Genomic DNA, 23,616 nt, shown 5'->3' on the forward strand with positions numbered 1-23,616 from the left:
TCAACTTTTTAAATTTATTTTTGGGACAGAGAGAGACAGAGCATGAACGGGGGAGGGGCAGAGAGAGAGGGAGACACAGAATCGGAAACAGGCTCCAGGCTCCGAGCCATCAGCCCAGAGCCTGACGCGGGGCTCGAACTCACGGACCGCGAGATCGTGACCTGGCTGAAGTCGGACGCTTAACCAACTGCGCCACCCAGGCACCCCTAAACTCTATTTATTAAGTAGCCCAAGATATGAATAGCAATATGAATCACTGTGAAATTTTTCCAGGCCAAATTCATAGAATAAGGATTGAGAGGTTTTAATTTCTACACTATTACCTAGTGAAAACTCTGTTTCAGAATTAGTTGAAGCAACCGTAACAATGCAGGAATCACTAGTAGTTGGAAAAATTAAGTTACTGGTATTCTGTTAAAAGCTCTATGGACCTGGAGAGTCACTTCTTTTAAATTTTATTCCCTAGGAAATTTTCTCAAATAGAAAAATTCCTGTATTGCAAATATAGAAGTATCTTTTGAGAATAAACTCCTAAGTGCCCAAAGACAAATATTTTTTTCTTTGAATTTTTTTTTTCTAGGCTTGCAGATCAGATGAGAATGTTGAATTTTCCTCAGTGGTTTGATTTGCTGAAGGACATTTTCTCTAAGTTTACAATTTTCCTACAAAGAGTTAAGGTAAGTTTATGTGATTTTCAGTTTATCCAGAATATCGCTAAAATTAAGTCCACTTTCTAGATATATACATATAGAATCGGATTAGAAAAACATAATTTCATTGTTTTTTGTAATTTTTTTACTGTTCGTTTATTTTGACAGGGGGTGGGGAAGGGGCAGAGAGAGAGAGAGAGAGAGAGAGAGGGAATCCCAAGCAGGCTCCATGCTGTCAGCACACAGCCCAATGCAGAGCTCAGTCTCACGAACTGTGGTATCATGACCTGAGCCAAAATCAAGAATGAGCCATTGAACTGACTGACCACCCAGGCACCCCTGTTTTTGTAATTTCTCTAAAGAGCCTTGGTTTCAAATAAGATTTGAAGTGCTTCAGAGTATTTTAATACTCAGTAATTTAGGATAAGTTTTGTATTAAAAAATATAGTGCTTACTTGGCATTAAATATTATAAAAATAATACTTCCTCTTATGATTTTGTGATTTTTGAATCGCTCTAGATTATCTAGAGGCACAGTATGTGAAACACTCAAAAATCTGTTCTAAACCACTAATGTTTTCTAGAAATATTTAATCCTGATATAATGGTATTTTTAAAAAAAAATTTTAATGTTTATTTATTTTTGAGAGAGAGGGAGAGACAGTGTGAGAGCAGGGGCGGGGGCAGAGAGAGAGGGAGACACAGAATCTGAAGCAGGCTCCAGGCTCTGAGCTGTCAGCACAGATCCCGACGTGGGGCTTGAACTCACGAACTGTGAGATCATGACCTGAGCCAAAGTCAGAGGCTTAACCGACTGAGCCACCCAGCTGCCCCAATGGCATTTTTTAACATATAATTCATATTTAAATTGCTCTACTAATGGCCTTTATTGCAGGCTTTTATTTCACTTTTTAATCTGAGGTCCAATCAAGGATTATGCATTTACATTTAATTATTCTGTCTCTTTGGTATAATCACTTAATTTTAAACCAGTCAATATAAAGAAAAGAACATATGCCACAGAGCATTTTTCAGAAGAAGAGATGTCACAGACTAATGCATTGTAGTTAGAATCATTAACATGTCACAGCCGTGTTTTAATAAGACAATGCTTAGGAATTACTGAATGTAACAGTTTGTGAAATTTGCTATTCTTTGAATTATCAGATGTCAGTATTGTGTTACCTGTGCTAGTTAACATCCCTGGCATCTCCTTAGTATTCTGTTAAATGGCCCAGGGGACTTTGGTACTTAATCTGTGACATGACTTTATCAACATTGGAGTGATGCTAAGTCATGTGTATAACCTTTCTGAGTGGGAAAAGTTTTTAAAAATGTGATTCACTGTACTTTAGGCTCCTACCAAAATGTTGGTCCCACTCATTTGTAGTGACGATAGCAAACCTATAGATGTGGATTGCTCAAATAACTAAGCCATGTTTTTACTTTTTCTCATATTCCCGCCATGACTTCATCACACATACTTCTATTATTGTATGTCTGGATGTATATAACTCTTACACTGCAGATTGTAGAATTGACCAACTTTTTGCCAGTATTCTTTTTTATTTAAGTATAATTAATATACAGTGTTCTAGGGGCGCCTGGGTGGTTCAGTTGGTTAAGCGTCCGACTTTGGCTTAGGTCATGATTGATGTCACAGTTTGTGAGTTCAAGCCCTGCATCAGGCTCTGTGTTGACAGCTCAGAGCCTGGAGCCTGTTTTGGATTCTGTCTCCCTCTTTTTCTGCCCTTTCCCCACTAGTGCTCTCTCTCTCTCTCTCAAAAATAAATAAATATTAAAAAATTAAAATACACTGTTCTGTTAGTTTCCAGTGTATAATATAATGATTCAGCAGTTCTATAAATTACTCAGTGCTCATTACAATAAGTGTACTCTTAATCCCCTTCACCTATTTCACCCTTCTTCCCACCTCTCTCCTGTTTGGCAACCACCAGTTGTCTATATGTATGAGTCTGTTTTTTTCTCTTTTTTTCTCTGTTTGTTTTGTTTTTTATATTCCACATATGAATGAAATCGTATGGTATTTGTCTTTCTCTGACTTACTTCATTTAGCATTATACCCTCTAGATTCTTCCATGTTGTTGCAGATGGCAAGATTTCATTCTTTTTTTATGGTTGAGTAATGTTCCGTTGTATATATATACCACATCTTTATCCATTCATCTATGAATGAACACTTGGGTTGCTTTCATATCTTTTGCCAGTAATTTTTTTATAGCTATTTCACTTTTAGGTTCTCTATCAGTTAAACTAAGTCAAATCTTTATTTGATATATATACAATATGGGAACAGTGATTTATCATAGTTGTAGTTTCTCATTTTCACATTTAGACCCCTTAAGCTAATACTTCTGTAAAACATCTTTGAAGATGATATATAACCTATAAATATGGTACTTTTTTCTTTGAAAAAAGTTTATGATTCTGTAAGGGTATGATTTCATTGAAAAATAATGTTAATTACAAGCTGTTCATTTTTAATTGAGAATTTTCAAATAACTGCAAATTGGAAAGAACCCAGATGTCTAACAGTAGAGGGAAGGGTAAAGTAAATTATGCCTGGTATATTCATTACCATGGAATATCATGCATCTGAGGATTTTTAATGTTGAAGAAAATGCATAGATTATAACATTAAGTGAAGGGACAGTATAGGCCTATTTATATAGTATGTTCTCAGCTATGTTAAAAAGATTTATTATCTCTTCATCTTCATACAATAAAGAGACATTTTGTCTTTTTGGTGGTTATCTTTTGGCAGTATAATTTAAATTCATTATTCATTTCTTTGTTTTTCCTAAATATTTCTACAAAGAGAGGTATTACTTTTATAATCAGAAAAGGTTGTTTTGGCTTTTACTAGTGTTTACCACATTATAGAATAAACTATTTGAAGTTCATAATTTAATTTACCAGTACACAAAAGCTCCAGTTTCTTCATATTCTAATACTTGTTTTTCTTGTTTTGTTTTTTGTTTTTGTTTTTGATAGTAGCCATTTGAATGGGTGTGAGGTGGGATCTCATTTTGGTTTTGATTTGTATTTTTCTAATGATTAGTGATGTTGAGCATCCTTTCATATGCTCATTGGCCATTAGTATGTCTTCTTTGGAGAAATACTTTCTTTGCTCATTTTTTAATCAGATTTTTTTGTTGAGTTGTAAGAGTTCTTTGTATATTGTGGCTATTTAACCCCTTACTAGATATATGGTAGGCAAGTTATGTTTAGTGTAACCTATTTAAGATACTTAGAATATATGCAATGTACTCTCAGGAGATTACTACTTAAATCAGTGAAAATACAGAACTCCATTCTTAAGCTTTAGGGAACCCATTTCTCTTGAGTAGTTCTTTTTCACAAAGTCACCTTTACTGTGATAAAAGATTGGTATAATTATGACATGCATGACCTTGACACTCATTTATAAGATTTTAAAAAGTACATATCCAGAATTCACTTTTGGGGACTTTAGATACATGTTATTTTAAATCCTTTAAAAAATATATCCTGTTTTCTTATAGGCAACGTTAAATATCATTCACAGCGTTGTTCTCTCAGTTCTTGACAAAAACCGAAGGACCAGGGAATTGGAAGAGATTTCACAACAGAAGAATGCTGCAAAAGACAATTCACTGGACACAGAAGTGGCTTATTTAATCCATGAAGGCTTGTTTATAAGTGATGCATTCAATGAGAGTGAATTAACACCTATAGCAATCGACACTACCTCTCAAAGAAATGCATCTCCAAATAGTGAGCCCTGCAGCAGTGATTCGGTATCCGAACCAGAATGTACTACTGATTCTTCATCCAGCAAAGAGCAGACATCATCATCTGCTACTCCAGGAGGTGTGGATATGATGTGAGTATGCTGACTGCTGCCAACTTTATATGATTTTGAGTAAGACTGATTTTTTCAATTTATTGAAAAACCATATGAACTTTGGTCTTGGAATTTAATTTAACAAAAATAAATTAATTTTACGAAACACATATCTTTTTGAAAATGTAAGGAGGTGAGCATTGGAAGTAATTGAAAATTACAGAATTTTAAAGCTGGAAAGGAACCATTTAATTAAATGCTCTTATTTCAGAGCATTTATTTGACTTATTTAAAGTCTCTAGTGGCAGAACTTGTCCTGAAAATCAGGTCAGCATTACCTTGTTTATTTTTCTTTCTTTTCCTATAACGCCTTTGTATTTTGTATATAGTGAAGATCTGTTTGATTTAGTTTTTCAAAGGCATGAATTTCCAAGCGGATCATACCATTTTTTCAAACATGACTTTTTAAAACTTACTTTGAGATAATTTCAGATTTACAGAAAAGTTGCCAGAATTGTACGAAAAAGTCATTTGTTGACAGTTTACCACGTTGCCTTCTTTCTCCCTTTCTTCCTTTTTCTCTTTCTTGCTCCCTTCTTCTTTCTTTATCTCTCATGATAATATTTTTTTCTGAATCATTTGGCAAAAGGTTGCAGACATGATGTCCCATTATTTCCGTATTCTTAAGTGTATATTTCCTAAAATACAAGAATACTCTCTTAAATAACTACAGTTAACCAATTATAATGAAGAAAACATTGATACATTATTACCTTGCAATCCATACATCCCATTCACAGTTCACCAGTTGTCCCAATGATCTCTTGTGTGGAAAAAACAAAACAAGGCCAATAAAATCTTTCTGACCCAAGAACGTAGTATGGATTTAATTATTGTTAAGAATAATAACTCAGCATGTACTTTTATTTTTACACAAGTCAGCCTATGGCCAAGAAGTTTATGTAGGTTGCAGTTACAGCATAAAGTCAACTGTAATACCTTCCTCTTCACCAAAAAGAAAACCCTGAACTACATATTAATAAAAATATTTTTTCTCTGTTCAGGCTAACATTTCACATTTACTGGTTAGGGTGCAGTCTAAAACTTACAAGGGGTGTACAAATCCTATAGCTCAAACAGCGTAGAATTTTGTTTCTGTCATGTAACAGTTCAGAGATGAGAGGTCCACAGTGGAGAAGGCAGCTCTGCTGTCCTCATTTTCCAGCTTTCATCTGTGAAGAGGCTGCTTCAGCTTTTATCATCAAATCCGCATCTTTAGCAGCAGGATGGAAAGGACAAAGGGTGGTACCTTCCTTAATTTTTTGTTTTAACTTTTTACTTGGAGTATAATGCACATATAGGCCAATATATCGATTGTACGTGTTCACCTCCATGATTGTAAAGTGAGTACGCTGGTGTAATCACCACCCAAATTAAGAAATAGAACATTACCAGCTCTCTGGAAACCTTCCTTGCAACTGTGTTTTCACTCTTTCCCAAGGAAAACCACAAAAACTGTTGGTTTTTCTGGTTTTTAAACTATATAAATGGAACCATAAATGGAATCATGTTCTTTTGTCTCAAATTTCTTTCCCTCAAAATTATATTTGTGCTATTCTTCTAAGTTGTTGCATGTAGCAGTAATTTTATTTGTGTACAGTATTCCCCTTTCTGACTACACCATTATGTATTCTACTGTAAATGAAATTTGTGTTATTTCCATTTTGATTGTTGTCATCATTCTTCTAGGTGTCTTTTGTATACGTGTTAAAAGCATAATATATACCTAAGAATGATTGAGGTATATGAATGGTCAGTTTAGCTAATAAGAGTTTCCCATAGTGATTGTACTTTTTTATAGTCCCATCAGCAATGTGAAAGAGTTCCTGTTTTTCTACATCTTCATTCAGTCTTGGGTGTTGTCAGTCTTTTACATGTTAGCCATTGTGGTGGGTATGTTGCAGGTATATTAGTTTTACTTTTTATTTCCCTGATCATTGGTAAGAGATCACTTTTCATATATTCATTGACTATTTGGATGTTCTCTTTTGTGAAGTGCCTATTCAAGTTCTTTGCCCACTTCTCTGCTTGGCTGTGTTCATTTCTTACTGATTTATGGGAGTTCTTTATGTAGTCTCAGCACAAGCCTTTGTAAGGTAACTGCAGTGCAGATATGGGCACAAAAGAAGAAATAATTTCCCAGGCAGGAAATGGGAAAAGAAAAATAATGGAAAGAATTAGACAGTTTTGTGGTTTTTTTAAACATTTATTTTAAGTTGTGGTGAAAAACACATAACAAAATATACCATCTTAACCATTTCTAAATGCACAGTCCAGTAGTAGTAAGTATATTTATATTGTTGTGCACCCAATCTCCAAGACCTTTTTCATCTTGCAAAACTAAAACTCTATACCCATTTAGCAACAACTCCCCATTTCTTCCTCTACCTGTCCCCTAGAAGCCACCCTTCTACTTTTGGTCTTCGTGAGTTCAACTACTTTAGGTACTTCATATAAGTGGAATTATACAGTATTTGTCCTTTTGTTATTGGCTCAATTCACTTAGTATACTGTCTTCAAAGTTCATCCATGTTGTAGTATGTGTGAGAATTTCCTTCCTTTTTAAGGCCAAGTAATATTCCATTGTATGTATACATCACATGTTTTTATCCATTCATCTGTTGGTGTACTTTTGGATTACTTCCATCTTTTGGCTATTGTGAATAGTGCTACTGTGAACGTGGGTATGCAAATCTCTTTGAGATCCTGCTTTTAGTTCTTTTCTGTATGTACCCAAAAGCAGAAATGCTACATCATCTTTATAAAGTTTTTGTTTTTTTTTTTTTTTTTCCTGTGAATGTGAAAGAGATCCAATTAAACTTAAAAAATTAAAATTCTTTTTAGGGGCACCTGGGTGGCTCAGTCAGTTAAGCATCTGACTTTTGAATTTGGCTCAGGTCATGATCTCATGGTTGGTGAGTTTGAGCCCTGTGTTGGGCTGTGCTTTGACAGCTTGGAGTCTGCTTGGGATTCTGTCTCTTTTTCTCTCTCTGTCCTTCCCTCCCTGCTGTCTCTCTCTCTCTCTCTCTAAATAAATAGACTTAAAAAAAAATTCTTTGTAAAAAGCAACATTACAAATAACTAAGTTAAATGATTTTCTTAAAATACCAAACTTCCCATCTTTTTGGATGGTCACCCTACTTAAAGATATAAGAGTTGGGGGCGCCTGGGTGGCGCAGTCGGTTAAGCGTCCGACTTCAGCCAGGTCACGATCTCGCGGTCCGTGAGTTCGAGCCCCGTGTCAGGCTCTGGGCTGATGGCTCGGAGCCTGGAGCCTGTTTCCGATTCTGTGTCTCCCTCTCTCTCTGCCCCTCCCCCATTCATGCTCTGTCTCTCTCTGTCCCAAAAATAAATAAAAAACGTTGAAAAAAAAAATTAAAAAAAGAAAAAAAGATATGAGAGTTGTTTTTATCTGCTATTTTTTGTTTTTAAAAAAAATTTTTTTTTAATGTTTATTTACTTTTGAGAGAGAAAGAGAAAGAGCATGAGTGAGGAAGGGGCAGAGAGAGGGAGACACAGAATCCCAAGCAGGCTTCAGGCTCTGAGCTGTCAGCACAGAGCCTGACGTGGAGCTCGAACCCACGAACCATGAGATCGTGACCTGAGCCGAAGTCAGACGCTCAACTGACTGAGCCACCCAGGTACCCCTGTTTTTTTTAATCTTTGTGAATTGCTAGCATATTGCCAAGAGTTTCATGTTCTTAATCTTTCTATTACATGGGGGCAAATTTTAAACATCCTTCACAAAATACAGTTTTATTTCAGTAGTAAATTTGAACTGTATTTAAAAAAAATTTTTTTTTAATGTTTACTTATTTTTGAGAGAGAGAGAGTGTGAACAGGGAGGAGCAGAGAGAGAAGGAAACACAGAATCTGAGGAAGGATTCAGGCTCTGAGCTGTCAGCACAGAGCCCCACATGGGGCTGAAACCCACAAACTGCGAGATCATGACCTGAACCCAAGTCGGACACTCAACCGACTGAGCCACCCAGGCGCCTTGTAAATTTGACCTTTAAAATTTAAGCAAACAGTTTTGTGGGAGTTGGTATTGAAATAGCATTGGACTATTTATATAGAAGTAAATGTTGGAGTGGAGGAAGCTTAGCAGATTAGAAACGGAATTAGACTGATTCTAGGTTCTAGTCCTTTAACCTGTAACCTTGGGTAGGTCATTTAAACTTTCAAAGATTCAGTGTCCTCATCCTTAAAGTAGATATTTATCTACCTGTCTTGGGAGTGTGAGAACCAAATGAGTTGCTTTTTCTGAGAGTAAGAATATTAATCCTTTATTTTATTATTTAATTTTAATTTTAATTTTATTTTTTATTTATTGTGAGAGAGAGTGAGCATGAGTTGGGGAGGAGCAGAGGGAGACAGGGAGAGAGAACCCTAAGTAGGTTCTGCTGCTGTCAGTGTGGAGCCTAAGGCATGCTTCAGTCTCATGAACCATGAGATCATGACCGGAGCTGAAATCAAGAGTCAAATGTTAACTGACTTAGCCAGGCGTTCCTCCCTCTATTACTTTAAAACATCGGTAAATAAATTTAATGATATTATAATTTTGAAGGATAGCAGGCAATAACTTCCCTTAATACCTTAACCCAGTTAGGGTAGTGGTTTGCCTCAAATTAACATACATCAGATTCTCTTTGTAAGACCTTTGAAAATTATTTTAATTCTATTGAAAGGGAGAGAAATGATGCAAAGGCACTTAAACTTGGTTCATAATAGCACTGCATTGAATTGTTGGTATGGAATCAGTGGTCTTTATACATGCCTCAAGAAAAACAAATGTTTAGAAACAGGAAGTCTTCTCAAAACTGGAAAAAAATACAGTTCATCTTATACATATTTCTGTTTGTCAGTTCTTTGAGGACAGCAACCTGTTGTGTCCTCTCTAGTACAGTGCTCAGGAAATATTAGTTCAGTTGAACTGAATATTAACTATCATTCATAATTATAAGTAAAAAAAAAAAAGTGCCTATTTGTCATGAAATAATCTTCCTTCTTCCTCCTTCCAGTGTGTCATTTTAAGCACCCTGTGTCCAGCCTGCCAAAGCTACCACCTTGTACCTAACTAGAATTTTTTATTTTTGCTGTAGTTTTTGCAGAATTTCCACTTGGAGTCTGAAATAAGTATGGAACATGCTACAGCAGAGAGAGAAAATTATTTCTATATAAGATTAGGGTAAAATATTTGTATTATCCAAGCTTATTTAAGTAATGATTCACCACACACAAAAAAAGCATTTGATACGTTACAGAATTCTTCCTCAAATGCAAATTTTATAGCTTTTTGTTTTTTATTGATATGCTACCTGTGGAGACAGTGTACTCACAATTTCCCCTGACTTGATCTCTTCTTTATCATTTTCAGGGTCAATGAAGACATGAAATTAACTGATTTAGAGCTAGAAAAACTGGCAAATAATATCCAGGAGTTATTGTATAGTGCCTCAGATATATGCCATGATCGAGCCGTCAAGTTTCTCATGTCAAGAGCAAAGGTTAATTGTTTGATAAAGCTTTAGATATTTTATATATAGTATAATTATTTTGAAGATCTAGAATCATATCCTTGCTTGTGTCCCTATGTTCCCCATAATGCATATTATGTATTTATTTATATATATATACATATATATGTATATATATATATATATATATTTTTTTTTTTTTTTTGAGAGAGAGAGAGAGAGTGAGCACAAGCATGAGCAGGGGAGGGACGGAGGGAGAGGGAGAGAGAATCTTAAGCAGGTTCCATTCCCAGTGCAGAGCCTGATAGTGGGACTCGATCTCATGACTGTGAGATCATGATCTGAGCCAAAAATCAAGAGTCGGATGGTTAACTGAGCCACCTAGGTGCCCTGTCATATTATATTTTAAATACTTAATAAAGTTAATGGTACTGATATGGCCTATTAGGGAGATGTTGAAATGTAAAATAATCCAAATGAAAGAAATAGGAAAATTTATTATTCTTTGAAAAAAATTATTAAAAGACTTAATTTTGAAATATGATACCTTAATTTGACGTTAATATGCTATTTTATATGTATATATATATGTGTATATACACATCCACACACACCATATATGTGTGTATAACTGGCCAATATGTTAATAAAATTAGTTGAATTCCAATATTGTGAAAATTTTATAGTATGACCTGAATTCATTTGAGCTACTGTATTATAAAGGAATCAGAGTAAAATTTGGACATTTTAAGCTTTTAATGTTGAATTTCTGGGACTAGGGTATTGAGAAATTTCATTAAAAATAATGTTAAGATAATATTCATGAATTAATATATATTATTAAAATAATTAATAGTAACATATCAAACTAAGTTTGTTTTATACCTTGTTCATATTTGATGTTATTCCTAATTCTGTGTCATGATTTTTGTGTTATCTTTAAAATTTAGGATGGTTTTCTTGAGAAGCTAAATTCCACGGAATTCATAACACTTTCTAGATTAATGGAAACATTCATTTTAGATACTGAACACATCTGTGGAAGAAAAAGCATGTCATTACTTGGAGCACTTCAGAGCCAAGCTAATAAATTTGTAAACAGGTTTCATGAAGAGAGAAAAACTAAGCTGAGGTATCATTACCATGTTCATTCTGCTTTTCAGTTTTTTCCCTTTCCTTTACAAAACATGATTATATTTAATTGATTGGTTAACCAAAACCCCTAAAAAACTTATTTTCCACTAAAGGCAGACTGGAATTAAAATCCCATTTCTCAGCTTTCCAAAGTGGAATTAGAATGTTTATTTACTTGTCACAAAGATCCTCAATAGATTGGCTTTTCTTTTCCCACTCAGTGGTGAAGTTAATTATGTTTCATTACTCTTCTTGGATAGGCTAAGAGATATAAAAAGAAATATTTTCTGAAAGTACTCATTATGAATGATTTCAGTTTATTAAGGTATACATATATTTTAAAAATCTTAGTACTAACAACAGCTAGTGGCCATTACTGTTTAAAAGTCAATGCCTTGTTTACATGAGATCTACTTGAATTTAACTAAGATACATATAGTGTCTTTATTATTACTAAAAGATATGAGAACAAAAGTCTTACATACACACTCAACTCTTTTCTTTTTAACCAAAGAAGTTCGTGTTGAAATATCAGCACAGAGCCTGACACAGGGCTCAATCTCACAAAACGTGAGATCATGACCTGAGCTAAAATCAAGAGTTGGATGCTCATTCGACTGAGTCAACCAAGTGCCTTGTTGAAATATTGTTAAAGTTTATCTTCCTTTTTTCTCCCCCTTTGAATAGCCTCCTCTTAGACAATGAGCGCTGGAAGCAAGCTGATGTTCCTGCAGAATTTCAGGATCTTGTTGATTCTATATCAGATGGAAAGATTGCTTTACCTGAAAAAAAGTCAGGGGGTATGTGTATTCTTTCACATGCTATCTTCCAGTTTTACACTGTTTATTCATTTTATAGGAATGCTTAACATTTCTTTAATTGACACTGCCTCAATTGACTGGAAAAGTTATGTATGATAATTTGTAATAATAATTTCAGATATTTATTGATTGCTAACCATATGCCAGACCCTGGGCCAGGTGCTTTTACATGTATTATTCTAGTATATCCCCATAACAACCTTTGATGAAGATGCTATTGTTACCTTGTTTAACAGCAAGGAGGCATAAGGCTTCCAGGGGTTAAAGAATTCTGTACAAATGATGAGCTGAGATTTGAAACCTGCCTTATAATAATTTCATAGCTATGTTCTTAACCACTGTACTGTATTGTTTAAAGACACGTATTCATTCACTGAATACTAATAAGCTTCTACTCTGTGTTAGATATTGAGACCGAGATAACAGTTATAATTCTACTTTCAAAGGACTAAGTCTAGGGGCACCTGGGTGGCTCAGTCTGTTAAGCATCTGATTCTTGATCTCAGCTCAGGTCTTAATCTTGTTGTTGTGAGTTAAAGCCCCATATTAGGCTCTTTGCTGGGCCTGAAGCCTACTTAAAAAATAAAAATAAAAGGGCTGAGTCTAATAAAAAAAAATGTGGATTAGCAATCACAATTAATGCAGTAGTGATATGATAGAGAAAACCAAAATGTAAAAAACCGTAGAAAAAGAAAACTATGCAGGAGACTCAGAAGGAAAGGCCAGAGAAGTAGGAAGAAATCCAGAAGAACATAGAAGTAAAAAAATTAGAGTTTCAAGAAGAGAATTTTCATTGGTATCAATGCCTGTTGGGTTTCATCTAAAAGAAATACAATAGCTGGAAGAAACTTTTGTATGCCAGTTAAAGTAGAGCTGTCCTGTGATAATAATGTAGGTAAACTTAAGTACAACTTATCCTATAATACCATATTTAAAATTGTGAGACTATCAAATATTTTTTTTTCTAATTTAAAAAAAAATTTTAAGTAGATTCCATACGCAACATGGGGCTTGAATTTACTACCCTGAGATGAAGATTACATGCTCTACTGACTGAGCCATCCAGGCTCCCCAGTTGTTGAATATTTTTAATGTTTGTTTATTTTTGAGAGAGGGAGAGACAGCACGAGCAGGGGAGGGGCAGAGAGAGAGGGAGACACAGAATCCAAAGCAGGCTCCGGGCTCTGAGCTGTCAGCACAGAGCCTGATAAGGGACAGCTCGAACCCACAGACTGCGAGATCATGACCTGAGCTGAAGTCAGACGCTTAACTGACTGAGCCACTCAGGCACCCCCCAATTGTTGAATATTTTAAATGGAGGAGGCAGATGCATTTTCAAATTTTATGCATTTCATGAAATTTTAATATTTTTACATAGAAATATTTTTAAATTGTGTATTTCACATTTGCACCAAATGTGACTGCACTACAAGAGAAAGACTGAGTAAAATACAGACAGTGACCACTAGTTTGACATGGAGGAGGTCATTTGCAATTTTAGTAATTCAGTAGAGTGACAGAATCAGACTGTAGTTCAGTGCTAAATAATTTGAAAGGTGAGGACCTGTAAACAAATGTAGCCTCCGTTTTCGACAGGTTTGTTTGTGAAGGGCAAGTGCATGATGAAGTAGCACTAGAAACCTAGGAGAATAATTAGATTATTATTTTAATCTACTCAGGGAGTTGAGAGAAGAGTTTTAAGGTAGGAGAAGCTGAATTATATTTTTGTGCTTAACAGAAAGAGAAAGAATGTTAAAGATAAGAGTGGAAGAGTGGCGCAGAGTGATTGTAAGGCAGGGCCTCTGGAATTAAATCCAGAGTTGAGGAGAAAGGCTATCTCTTCTCACACTGTGACAGGAGACGAGGGGTTAAGGACTGGTGTAAAATAGAGTAGTTCATTTAGAGCAGAGACAAGAATTGAATGAATTAACTAGATTTCTGTTGCCTAGTGACCATTTTTTAGTCGGTAACAGTGTTGGGTGGCGGTCATAATCTTAATTGATTTTAAGATATTAGCAAAGCAAAAGTATTCAGGTAGCAAAGATTGAAAGAAAAACACCGATTATTCTAAATCACGATTTAAAATTATAAGATTTATCTCTCATTTATTCTTTCAAGCTATATTTGATGACTTACCACTTTGTGAGTTGCTGTGCTAGATGACAATGACGGTTTTTGTCCTGAACAGCTCGAAGTTTTACAATCCATTCTCATGCGAGCATAACAATTTTTGAACTAAAATGATAGATATAGAGTGATTGAATTAACCATGTGTCTTTTTTTTACCCCCAAAGTGAACTGTTTATTTTCACTTTCTCTTTGGAGGATACTAACGATAAGAGGTTTCTTTTATAACTCTATTTCTGTCCTAGACTTTTATTTTTTCCTCTGAGTGAGAAAGTACATGCTATTAGAAGTCCATCACCATTTTACTTGTTCTTACCAAGTTAAGGATCCTTGGTTATTATTCATTCATTGACCACCATTCATTAATGAGTTACTAGCTACTTGTCTAGGCATTGGGGAAATGAAGGTTAATGGATAGCAATTAATATTAATTGAATGCTTACCTAAGGCTAGACAGTTTGTTCTCAGCACATTGCGTTCTTATTTATAGGCCCGTGAACTAGATACTGTTAGTATTCATAGTTAACAAATATGGAAAGTGAGGCGCAAAGAAATTAGGCAACTTGCCTAAGGTTACAGAGCTAGGAAGTGGTAGAGCTGAGTTCCAGATACAGGCAGACTGACTTTAGGGCCCTTTCTTTTCACTACTGTGCTCTGCCGTTTTCTCTGTAATGTAGAGAATTGGTTAAGACACAGTCCCTATCTTCAAAAATTTAATCTGGTGTACAGATTAGAAATTTGAAATTGTGTCACACTGAATTTCTTTCCTTGAAGGAAATGAGGAAGTAGATATTTAATGTCAAGTCAAAGGGACTTGAGGCTTGGGGAAGCATAATAATGGGCCCATGATAATCTAAATAATTTGGGTGATTAAGAACAATAATCCAGTCTACTCTACTTTTCACTTCAACATGCTGAGTTTTGTTTTATAACGGTAAGAAATACCACATGCTGAAAATAATTTCTGGACTGAAGTCTTGAAAATTATCTCTCTCTATTGAGTATAGGAATTAGTTTATAATCTAAGAATTATAACATAGACAACCAGTTGAAATTCTAGTTCTGCCTTTCCAAACTAATATATTATTTTTTTTTACTCACTGATCATCTACCAGAGGGCAGACCTAGGATCGGCGGTTTGTAGTCATGATCTCTGTTGTTAACAAAAACACTGAAAGATAGATTCCGTTATCCATGTTTAATGGATACAGACGTTGACACTGAAAGAAGTTAACTAATTGGCACAAGTTCTTGCATCCCATGATTGGCAGTACTGGAACTCAAATCCATATTTCTCTGATTCCAAACCCAATATACTTTATTCCGTGCCAAATTGCTTCCTAAGAAGTAGACATTTGTTTTTGAATATAAGATAGTTTCCAGCCCTACCAGCCCTAAATTGGAACTATCTTCTTCATTTTTTTCCTAGTTTAAATTTTTACTTTAATAATTTGTTTAGTCTTGTTCCTGTGTCTCTCTTTGTTACTTGCTTTACTCTCTAGTTACGGAAGAAAGAAAACCAGCTGAAGTTCTCATTGTAGAGGGACAACAATATGCTGTCGTTGGGTGAGTGACACATTTTTCTTTATTAGTTGAGTCAGTTATTTAAAACATAGGTCTTCTAGTTCCCCCTTGATGTGAATTGGAAATTTTAGATTAATAATCTTATTTATTAATTTTTTAACATGTTTTTTTTCATTTACTTATTTTGAGACAGAGAATGTGTGTAAGTCGGGGAGGGACAGAGAGAGGGAGAGACAGAGAATCCCAAGCAGGCTCTGCGCTCTCAGCACAGAGCCTGACGTGAGGCTTGAATCTAGATACTGTGAGATCATGACCTGAGCCAAAATCAAGAGTTAGATGCTCAACCACCTGAGCCACCCACGTGCCCCATAGATTAACAGTTTTAAATTTTAAAAGTAATTTAAAGGATATTTTATGGATTCCTCTCCATTTTCTATATTTTGTAGTATTCTATATCTATTAGGGACTACACTGCTGGCTTTACAAGAAATGGGTTGATAAATTTTTTCGTATAATAAGAAACGTGGAGGTATACAACCCAAGGGTGGAATACTGGCTTTATGCTGTTATTAATATTTCAGGCTCTTTCTGTCTTCTTTTTCTGAAGCTTTGTTAGTGTTATAGCATATAATTGAAGTTGTGCAGGCTTTGGAGTCACATTGTTTAGGTTTGAATCCCAGAAGCTCTCTTACTCTTTGTGACATTGGGCAGGTTACTCTGTGTGCCTCAGTTCTCTTATCTGTAAATCAAAACGTGAAAATAGTACTAAGAATTATTACAGAATTAAACATATAACTCATATAAGGCATTTGGCATAGTTCTAGCACCTAATAAGTTGATAGTTGTTATCACTTATTTCTGTTATCATTTGTCATTAGGTCTTTTTTACCAATGACAGTGTTTCAAATTCCAGTTAACTAAGGAAAATATAAATTCCAGTTTTGTTTGTCTAGTACTACATGCCATTTTTTAAATGGGTAGTTAAAATAATATCTTAATATTCTTTAATAGCACTTCATAATTTAAGTATTTTCATAGCAACAATCTTGTTTAATCTCTACAACCACATTGTGAAATAAACACTTCAGGGATTATTGTTCCCTTTCTACAGTTAAGAGAATTGATCCTCAGAAGTTTAAGTGGTTGATATAAAATGACCCAAATGGAGTCAGGATTAGAGTCAAGGTCTAGCTCCCAAGATCAAGACCAAGATTCTTTTTCCCTTTTGTTTCTTATCACTGTATAAATCTTTTCTGAAATACACACCCCCTCCAGGAGGAATGATTGATCTTTTCCTTGAGACTCCATGTGCCTCTAAAATAGCACTTTTCTCAGTATATTAAAATTATTTATGTATATATCTCCCTGGTTAGTTTTGAGTTCCTTAAAGATGGTGATGTCTTACCATTTATATTTTACTTTGTACCCAATAAATAATCAAAAAGTATGTATTGAATTGATGCGTTTTCTCAGTCTGTATTATCCAGAAATCTGACACTATACCCTTCATGAATGAAAGCTTCCTTTTTTTTCCCTCCTCTGGAGTTCTTTTCTGCTTCTAGTAGGGCAAAGATTTTTTCAACCTTATAATCTTATCCCTTCAATCTAATTATGATTTCTCTCCTTAATTACCCATTATCTTGTTATTCTTGCTTGATGGCAGTGGTCACCTCTGGCTTTCTGGCTCTTTAGGCAAAGAGACCGCTCCCCAAAATTTAACTCCCTGGCTAAAGGGAAAATATTTTATCTTCTGAGAGAAGACTACAAAAGATAAATAGTGAACCCCTGCCCGGTAAAGCAGATACTAGAAATATGCATGGAGAATAATATGGAGAATAATTAAGCTGTTAAAAAGGCTAGACTCCTTCTTGAATCACTACTTCCTGGTATCCTTCAGACTTTCATAAAACATTATTTTATATGGATCACTCATTTCTAAGCTTCTCATTGAACTTAGATGTCCTATAATGAATGGCTCTATTTACCTTAACCTCAATCTTATTTAAGCTCCTAGTAGTGTCTCTCTTTAATCTATGACATGCCCAGCTAATGAGCTGGTAACTTTCTCATCTTTGGAAAACCTTTTGTGACTTACCGATAAACTTCTTAGGAGATACCATTGTTCTTAGAAGCCACAGTTTCTTGTTCATCTCACTAAGAAAGTCATGATTAGGTGCCTGTCATTAATTCAGCACTTAGGATTGAGTACCTACTATTATTATGATTATTCAGAAATCCTGGGTAGGACTTTTGTCAGTGTTTCTGAATTGGCCAAGGAATGGGATATCTGCCTTATTGAAGAGACTTAATAGGAATGTGACATAAGAGAGTGATGTGCCAAAGCACAAAACTTAAGGAAGTACTCATTCTCAGTGTCATGCAAGTGCTGGCCCTGCAATTGTGTGACCCTTAAAGTGAGTTCCTCCTTAATTTTGCACCCTAGAAATCTCTCTTGCCTCACCTCAATCCCTCTCTGCTGTGCTTATATGTAAAACACATAATTTCAGTTACCAAGATCAGTATTGATTTTTATGTGCTGAATCCTTTTAACTCTCTTGTTTTGACTGCGTGTTGGGTCATCTTTCTTTTCTTATAGAACTGTATTGCTGTTGATAAGAATTATCCTTGAATATTGCCAGTGTGTGGATAATATCCCATCTGTTACTACTGACATGCTTACTCGTCTGTCAGATTTATTGAAGGTGTGTATGATTTCACTGTGATGGAAAAATAGTTGGAAGAAGTAATTCATTAGAGTATGACTAATCTTCAAATTCTGAGACATTTCAAGGTTAAGTTTTCTTTAAGACATTAATTTTGTACATTTGATTGTGGTTGAATCACAACATGTTACTGGAAGAAGGCCACCTACTTCCTTCTCACTTCGCATTTAGTGATTCCTCATTATACCCATAGAGTTGTTAATGACATTGGAGACAGGAGATGATTTGTTCGTTAGGTGCTGAACATGACTGAGGCCACTTAGGTCAAAAAACCTGGACTGGTTTCAAATGTGCATGGAAGGAATTCACTGAACTTTACAAAATTCATCTCACTAAGGTTAGAGATTTTTCTTAAATCATTCTTTCAGAACCATTGATGTAAAATGAAAATGTGGTGATAATCTTATTCAGCCATTTCATTTTAACAGATTTTTTTAACTGCTAGCATAAAGAAAAGGCTTCTTTTCAAATGTCTAATCAGTTAATTCTTCCCCCAAATTGAGTTGTCCTATTTTAGTCCAGAAAGATTTTGTTACCCTTTTGAAAATAGGACCCTCCGATAAGAATGCAGAAACTGAGCTAGTTTTTTTTTTAATTGAAGTATAATTAACATATAGTGTTATGTTAGTTTCAGTGAAACTGAGCTAGTTTTATGAATGCAGACTAAAGAATTTCTGAACAATTTATTTTTAGAATTTTACTTTTTTCCTACCGGACAATAAATATTATCATTTAGGAACACCCCTCGCCTCTTTTTTGTCATTACATAAATAGATCCTAGTTGCTCCTAGTAGAAAATTCATTTGGTCCTTGAATGAGAGGAAAGAGGAATGTAGTTTTAGAACTGTAAATAAACACATTGCCAGCATATACAGAACAGTTTTTAATAAATTGTCGGGCTTTTTCTTTCTCCTTCCTTTGTTAGTACTTCAATTCAAGAAGTTGCCAGTTAGTTCTTGGAGCTGGTGCACTGCAAGTTGTTGGATTAAAAACAATAACTACAAAAAATTTGGGTATGGATTCTTGTTTTTCAACGTTTTTTTTTTTTTTTTTTTTTTTTTTTTTTTTTTTTTTTATTTTTGGGACAGAGAGAGACAGAGCATGAACGGGGGAGGGGCAGAGAGAGAGAGGGAGACACAGAATCGGAAACAGGCTCCAGGCTCCGAGCCATCAGCCCAGAGCCTGACGCGGGGCTCGAACTCACGGACCGCGAGATCGTGACCTGGCTGAAGTCGGACGCTTAACCGACTGCGCCACCCAGGCGCCCCTGGATTCTTGTTTTTAATTCACATGTTGAGATTTTACAATGATGTTGCTATACTCATTGTGTTTTTAGTACACCTGATGTTTTTATGACTCTAATTTAAAGACTCTAAAGTTATTTCACTGTTCGATGTATTACCATGATTGAAAAATTGGCTTCTGGGGAAATGTTATGAGGAATTTCCACTCTAACGAGTATAAGTTATTTGGAAGTTGCACCACTATAGAAAATGTTAAGATGTAATGTATATGAGGTGCTTTGAGGTGAAAGATATCTGAATGTCACAAGAGAATCCGTTGTCCCATTAGCTTCCTCATGTCAGTAATACTAACAACTTGAGGTCCTTGGGAAAAGCAGCATGTTTACTACATTATTCAGTACCAAATTATTTAAGTGAAATAATGTTGCTTTCTGCCACTGTGTTCTTCATTTATGAAATAAACTGGGGTCTGTATGAAATTGACATTTTAAAATTTATTTTGATATATAATTAAAGTAAACTAATTCTCTTTTTTGTTTCTCCGTGATGTATCCACTGCCTGGATCTTCAGCTCTATCTTCACGTTGTTTGCAGTTAATTGTGCACTACATTCCTGTTATCCGGGCTCATTTTGAAGCTCGACTACAGCCTAAGCAGTATAGCATGCTTAGGCATTTTGATCACATCACTAAGGTACTTTTCCTTGTATTTTCTACTGAAGTTTCATAAATTTAATTCCTTAATTGGTAAATATTTTTTAGATGTATTCCAGGGACTTTAATATTCTGTCTCATTACAGGACTACCATGACCACATCGCTGAAATATCAGCTAAGCTTGTAGCGATAATGGATAGCTTATTTGACAAGCTGTTATCCAAGGTAATGATTTATGGAAACTATTAGGCAATGTTTAAAGGCATTGTGCCTTTTCATAGTTGTCTAGCCAATCAGATTCCTCAGGGTTTAGAAAAACTCAATAAATTGTTCAGATTGCCCAATAGTGGATAGTCATCTCCTAGGGGGTTGGGAGGGGACAGGAGGGAGATTATTTTAAGAATGATAGAAACTCTCTACAGAAGTGATTTTATGTTAGCTACATTGACAAATATGTAGCTTCTTCAAACTAGATTTTAGTCTGAAAGCCTTCCAGAGATAGAATTGGGAGAACAAAGTTCAAAATAGAGAAAAAAGTAAATACGTTATTTGTGGGAAGGTATATTCTTTATTTTCCAGACTGAAATGGCAAAGTCTGAGGTGCTGTATTATTTCCCTCATAGATAATCAATTTCAATATCCGTTTCTTGTTTGCTTCCCATTCCTAATAGATCATTAAAAGAAGTATTGGTTTCCAATGAATCCTGTATTACACTGGAGAGTATTTCCAGAAAAATGTTACTTAATCAGCCCTAGTCACTTTTGCTCTATCCTTCACTCTTTTCTTTTCCTAAGTTCCTTAACACCTGTCTTAGCGACAAAGCAGAAATTTCATAACTTGAAATTTTGAAGGTCTATTTAGTTTATATGTTTTGCCCAAGAGTATGTTTAGGGTAATCATCAGACGAGGCACTTTGGTATGCTTTTCTGCTATTTGCATTCTTCAGGATTCTGAGATGGTAGGAGCAGCAGGCACATGAAAATCATAAAAGTGCAAGATAAAATGGCATCCATTCACAGATACAGACGTACTCGCACCTTTGAAGGTGACAGTGGGGAAAGAGTGCTTGGAAAATAAGATTGCATTTAATAGGTCTCAAATGCTTTGGTTGTAAGACCCCTCTTTACACTCTTAAAAATAATCAACGGGGACGCCTGGGTGGCTTTGTCGGTTAAGCGTCCGACTTCGGCTCAGGTCAAGGTCCGTGAGTTCAAGCCCTGCGTCGGGCTCTGTGCTGACAGCTCAGAGCCTGGAGCCTGTTTCAGATTCTGTGTCTTCCTCTCTCTCTGCCCCTCCCCTGTTCATGCTCTGTCTCTCTCTGTCTCAAAAATAAATAAACGTTAAAAAAAATTAAAAAAAAAATAAAAATAATCAACGACCTCAAACAGCTTTTATTTATACAAATTGTACCAATCAGTAAGTACCATATTAGACGTTAAAACTAAGAAAAATTTAAAACACAAGAATATACAAACATGCATTCCATTGGCCATCAGAATGATGACATTGTTTCAACTCCTCTAAAAATCCCTACTCTGCAATCATGAGAGAATGAGAGTGAAAAAGTTAGTAACATTTTAGTATTATTATGAAAATGGATTTTAGTCCACAGTTTCCTAGAAAGAGTATCTGACTCCCAGGTGTCCCCAGACTGCACTTTGAGAATGTCTGAGGTGGCTGATAGATAACCTAGATGTTTTATGCTTTTAAGAAGCTTAAAGAATTTATAGTCATGTGCAAACATACCTGTATTATGTTCTACCTGTTAAATTAGTTTCTAGTTTTGTATGGAGAAGAAATATTGTTTAGGAATTCTCTGATTTTCTTTATGGTTGCCAAGTAGTAACTAAATTCAAAAGCAGTTCTGTTTCACCAGTTTTGCTTTTTGATACTTGTCATTCTTCTGTCTACCAAAAGTCAATAAATAACAATGTGACTACTCTCAAGAAGTTTACCATCTGTTACCAGAGAGGAGGTGGGCAGGGGATGGGTTAATAGGTGATGGGTATTAAGGAGGGCACTTGTGATGAGCCCTGGGTGTTGTATGTAAGTGACGAATCACTAAATTCTACACCTGAAACTAATATTACGCAGTATGTTAACTAAATGGAATTTAAATAAAAACCTGGAGGAAAAATAATTTTTAACAAAAAGTTTACCATCTAACAAGGCAGAGGACTGCAAACACCTAACAATGTTAAATAGTGGAATTAGGAATAAGCTGTGGAATATAATGAAGCAAACCCAAAAAAGTGCCAGTACTCTTAAAACCTTGACTTTATTCTATCATTTTGGTCATACAGAGTTTTGTTTGTTTTTTTGTTTTGTTTGTTTGTTTTTACCAAGAATTGGGACTGTGGCTAGACATTTTCCTGTGGCAATTAGTTTTATTCATTTTTTAATTTTTAATTTTTTGATAAAAAATAAAGAATTATTTAATGAGCTTTGCAAATATTTATCACCTCTATTTAATAGTCATATCTTGCTTTTTTTGCTAAAATAAATGTGAGGCATTACGATACTTCATCCCTACATAGTATGTATTTCTAAAACCAAAGGACCCTTTGTTAAATATTCATGCTACCATATCATACCTAACAAAATTAGCAATAATTCCTTAATATCATCTAATATTTATTCTTATCTAAAATTTATCAGTTGTCTCAAAATGTCTTTTTTCAATAACTTGTTTGAACAGAGGCTTCTCTACATAGTCTACACAGTACATTTAGTTACTGTTTCCTACGTCTTTTATAAAGTTTAAATATCCTGCTCCTCATTATTTTTAATGTTAAGAATGTGCCTAGACTTTTGCAACTTAGTATTTTCACTACTATCTTTCCTACTAACTACTTCTCCCATTACCTTGACCTGTTACATTCTCTCTGTACTAACATGTCTCTCTGCCCTTCCCTGCTGTATTTGCTTCATGTGTTGTCCAGGAGTTTAGCTCTGTTTTTAATTCATACTGAAATACCAAACAATGTTTGAGTTGGGTTAGCCTCTTAATTTTAGCTTTTTATTTTCTTATCTGAAAATTTTATTTGGAGAAAGAAGGATAACACAGTAATATAGGCTCTTTCTAAGAAGCTAATAAGTAGTGGTACCATTGCTTGGGTAGAATGAATCATTAATATGTAATTGTACTACTGACTAAACTAATGTCCCAGCCTTCACTTATTCATTCATTCAGGAAGTTAAATTGTGTTAAGTAACCAGGATACATAAGGGTTAGGAAGTCTTCAGCATTGTCCCTCAAATAGTAAAATATCCAATAGGAAAAGTATATTGATAATTTTAACAGGAAATAGAATATGTAAAGTGCCACAAGTAAGGAATTGACTTTGTGCTAT

The 23,616-nt window shown here is 35.0% G+C and overlaps 1 protein-coding gene across 16 annotated transcripts in view; it reads left to right on the plus strand.

The window, feature by feature from the left end:
- The window catches only part of VPS54 (VPS54 subunit of GARP complex), a 195,152-nt gene that overhangs the window by 108,432 nt on the left and 63,104 nt on the right, over positions 1 to 23,616 (plus strand). For 15 of the 16 annotated variants that reach the window (XM_078444560.2, XM_078444555.2, XM_081795273.1 and 12 more), the window contains 10 exons: positions 581 to 677; positions 4,196 to 4,536; positions 9,935 to 10,064; positions 10,985 to 11,166; positions 11,856 to 11,968; positions 15,619 to 15,682; positions 18,237 to 18,342; positions 19,289 to 19,376; positions 20,179 to 20,300; positions 20,407 to 20,487. In XM_078444560.2, coding sequence (XP_078300686.1) covers positions 581 to 677; positions 4,196 to 4,536; positions 9,935 to 10,064; positions 10,985 to 11,166; positions 11,856 to 11,968; positions 15,619 to 15,682; positions 18,237 to 18,342; positions 19,289 to 19,376; positions 20,179 to 20,300; positions 20,407 to 20,487 — 1,324 coding nt within the window. Of the gene's footprint in view, positions 1 to 580; positions 678 to 4,195; positions 4,537 to 9,934; positions 10,065 to 10,984; positions 11,167 to 11,855; positions 11,969 to 15,618; positions 15,683 to 18,236; positions 18,343 to 18,599; positions 18,701 to 19,288; positions 19,377 to 20,178; positions 20,301 to 20,406; positions 20,488 to 23,616 lie in introns of those variants that run through there. The other variant, XR_013554660.2, reaches the window with a different exon arrangement.

Source organism: Panthera onca, chromosome A3, assembly GCF_046562875.1.
Source record: "Panthera onca isolate mPanOnc1 chromosome A3, mPanOnc1 haplotype 2, whole genome shotgun sequence".
NCBI lineage: Eukaryota > Metazoa > Chordata > Mammalia > Carnivora > Felidae > Panthera > Panthera onca.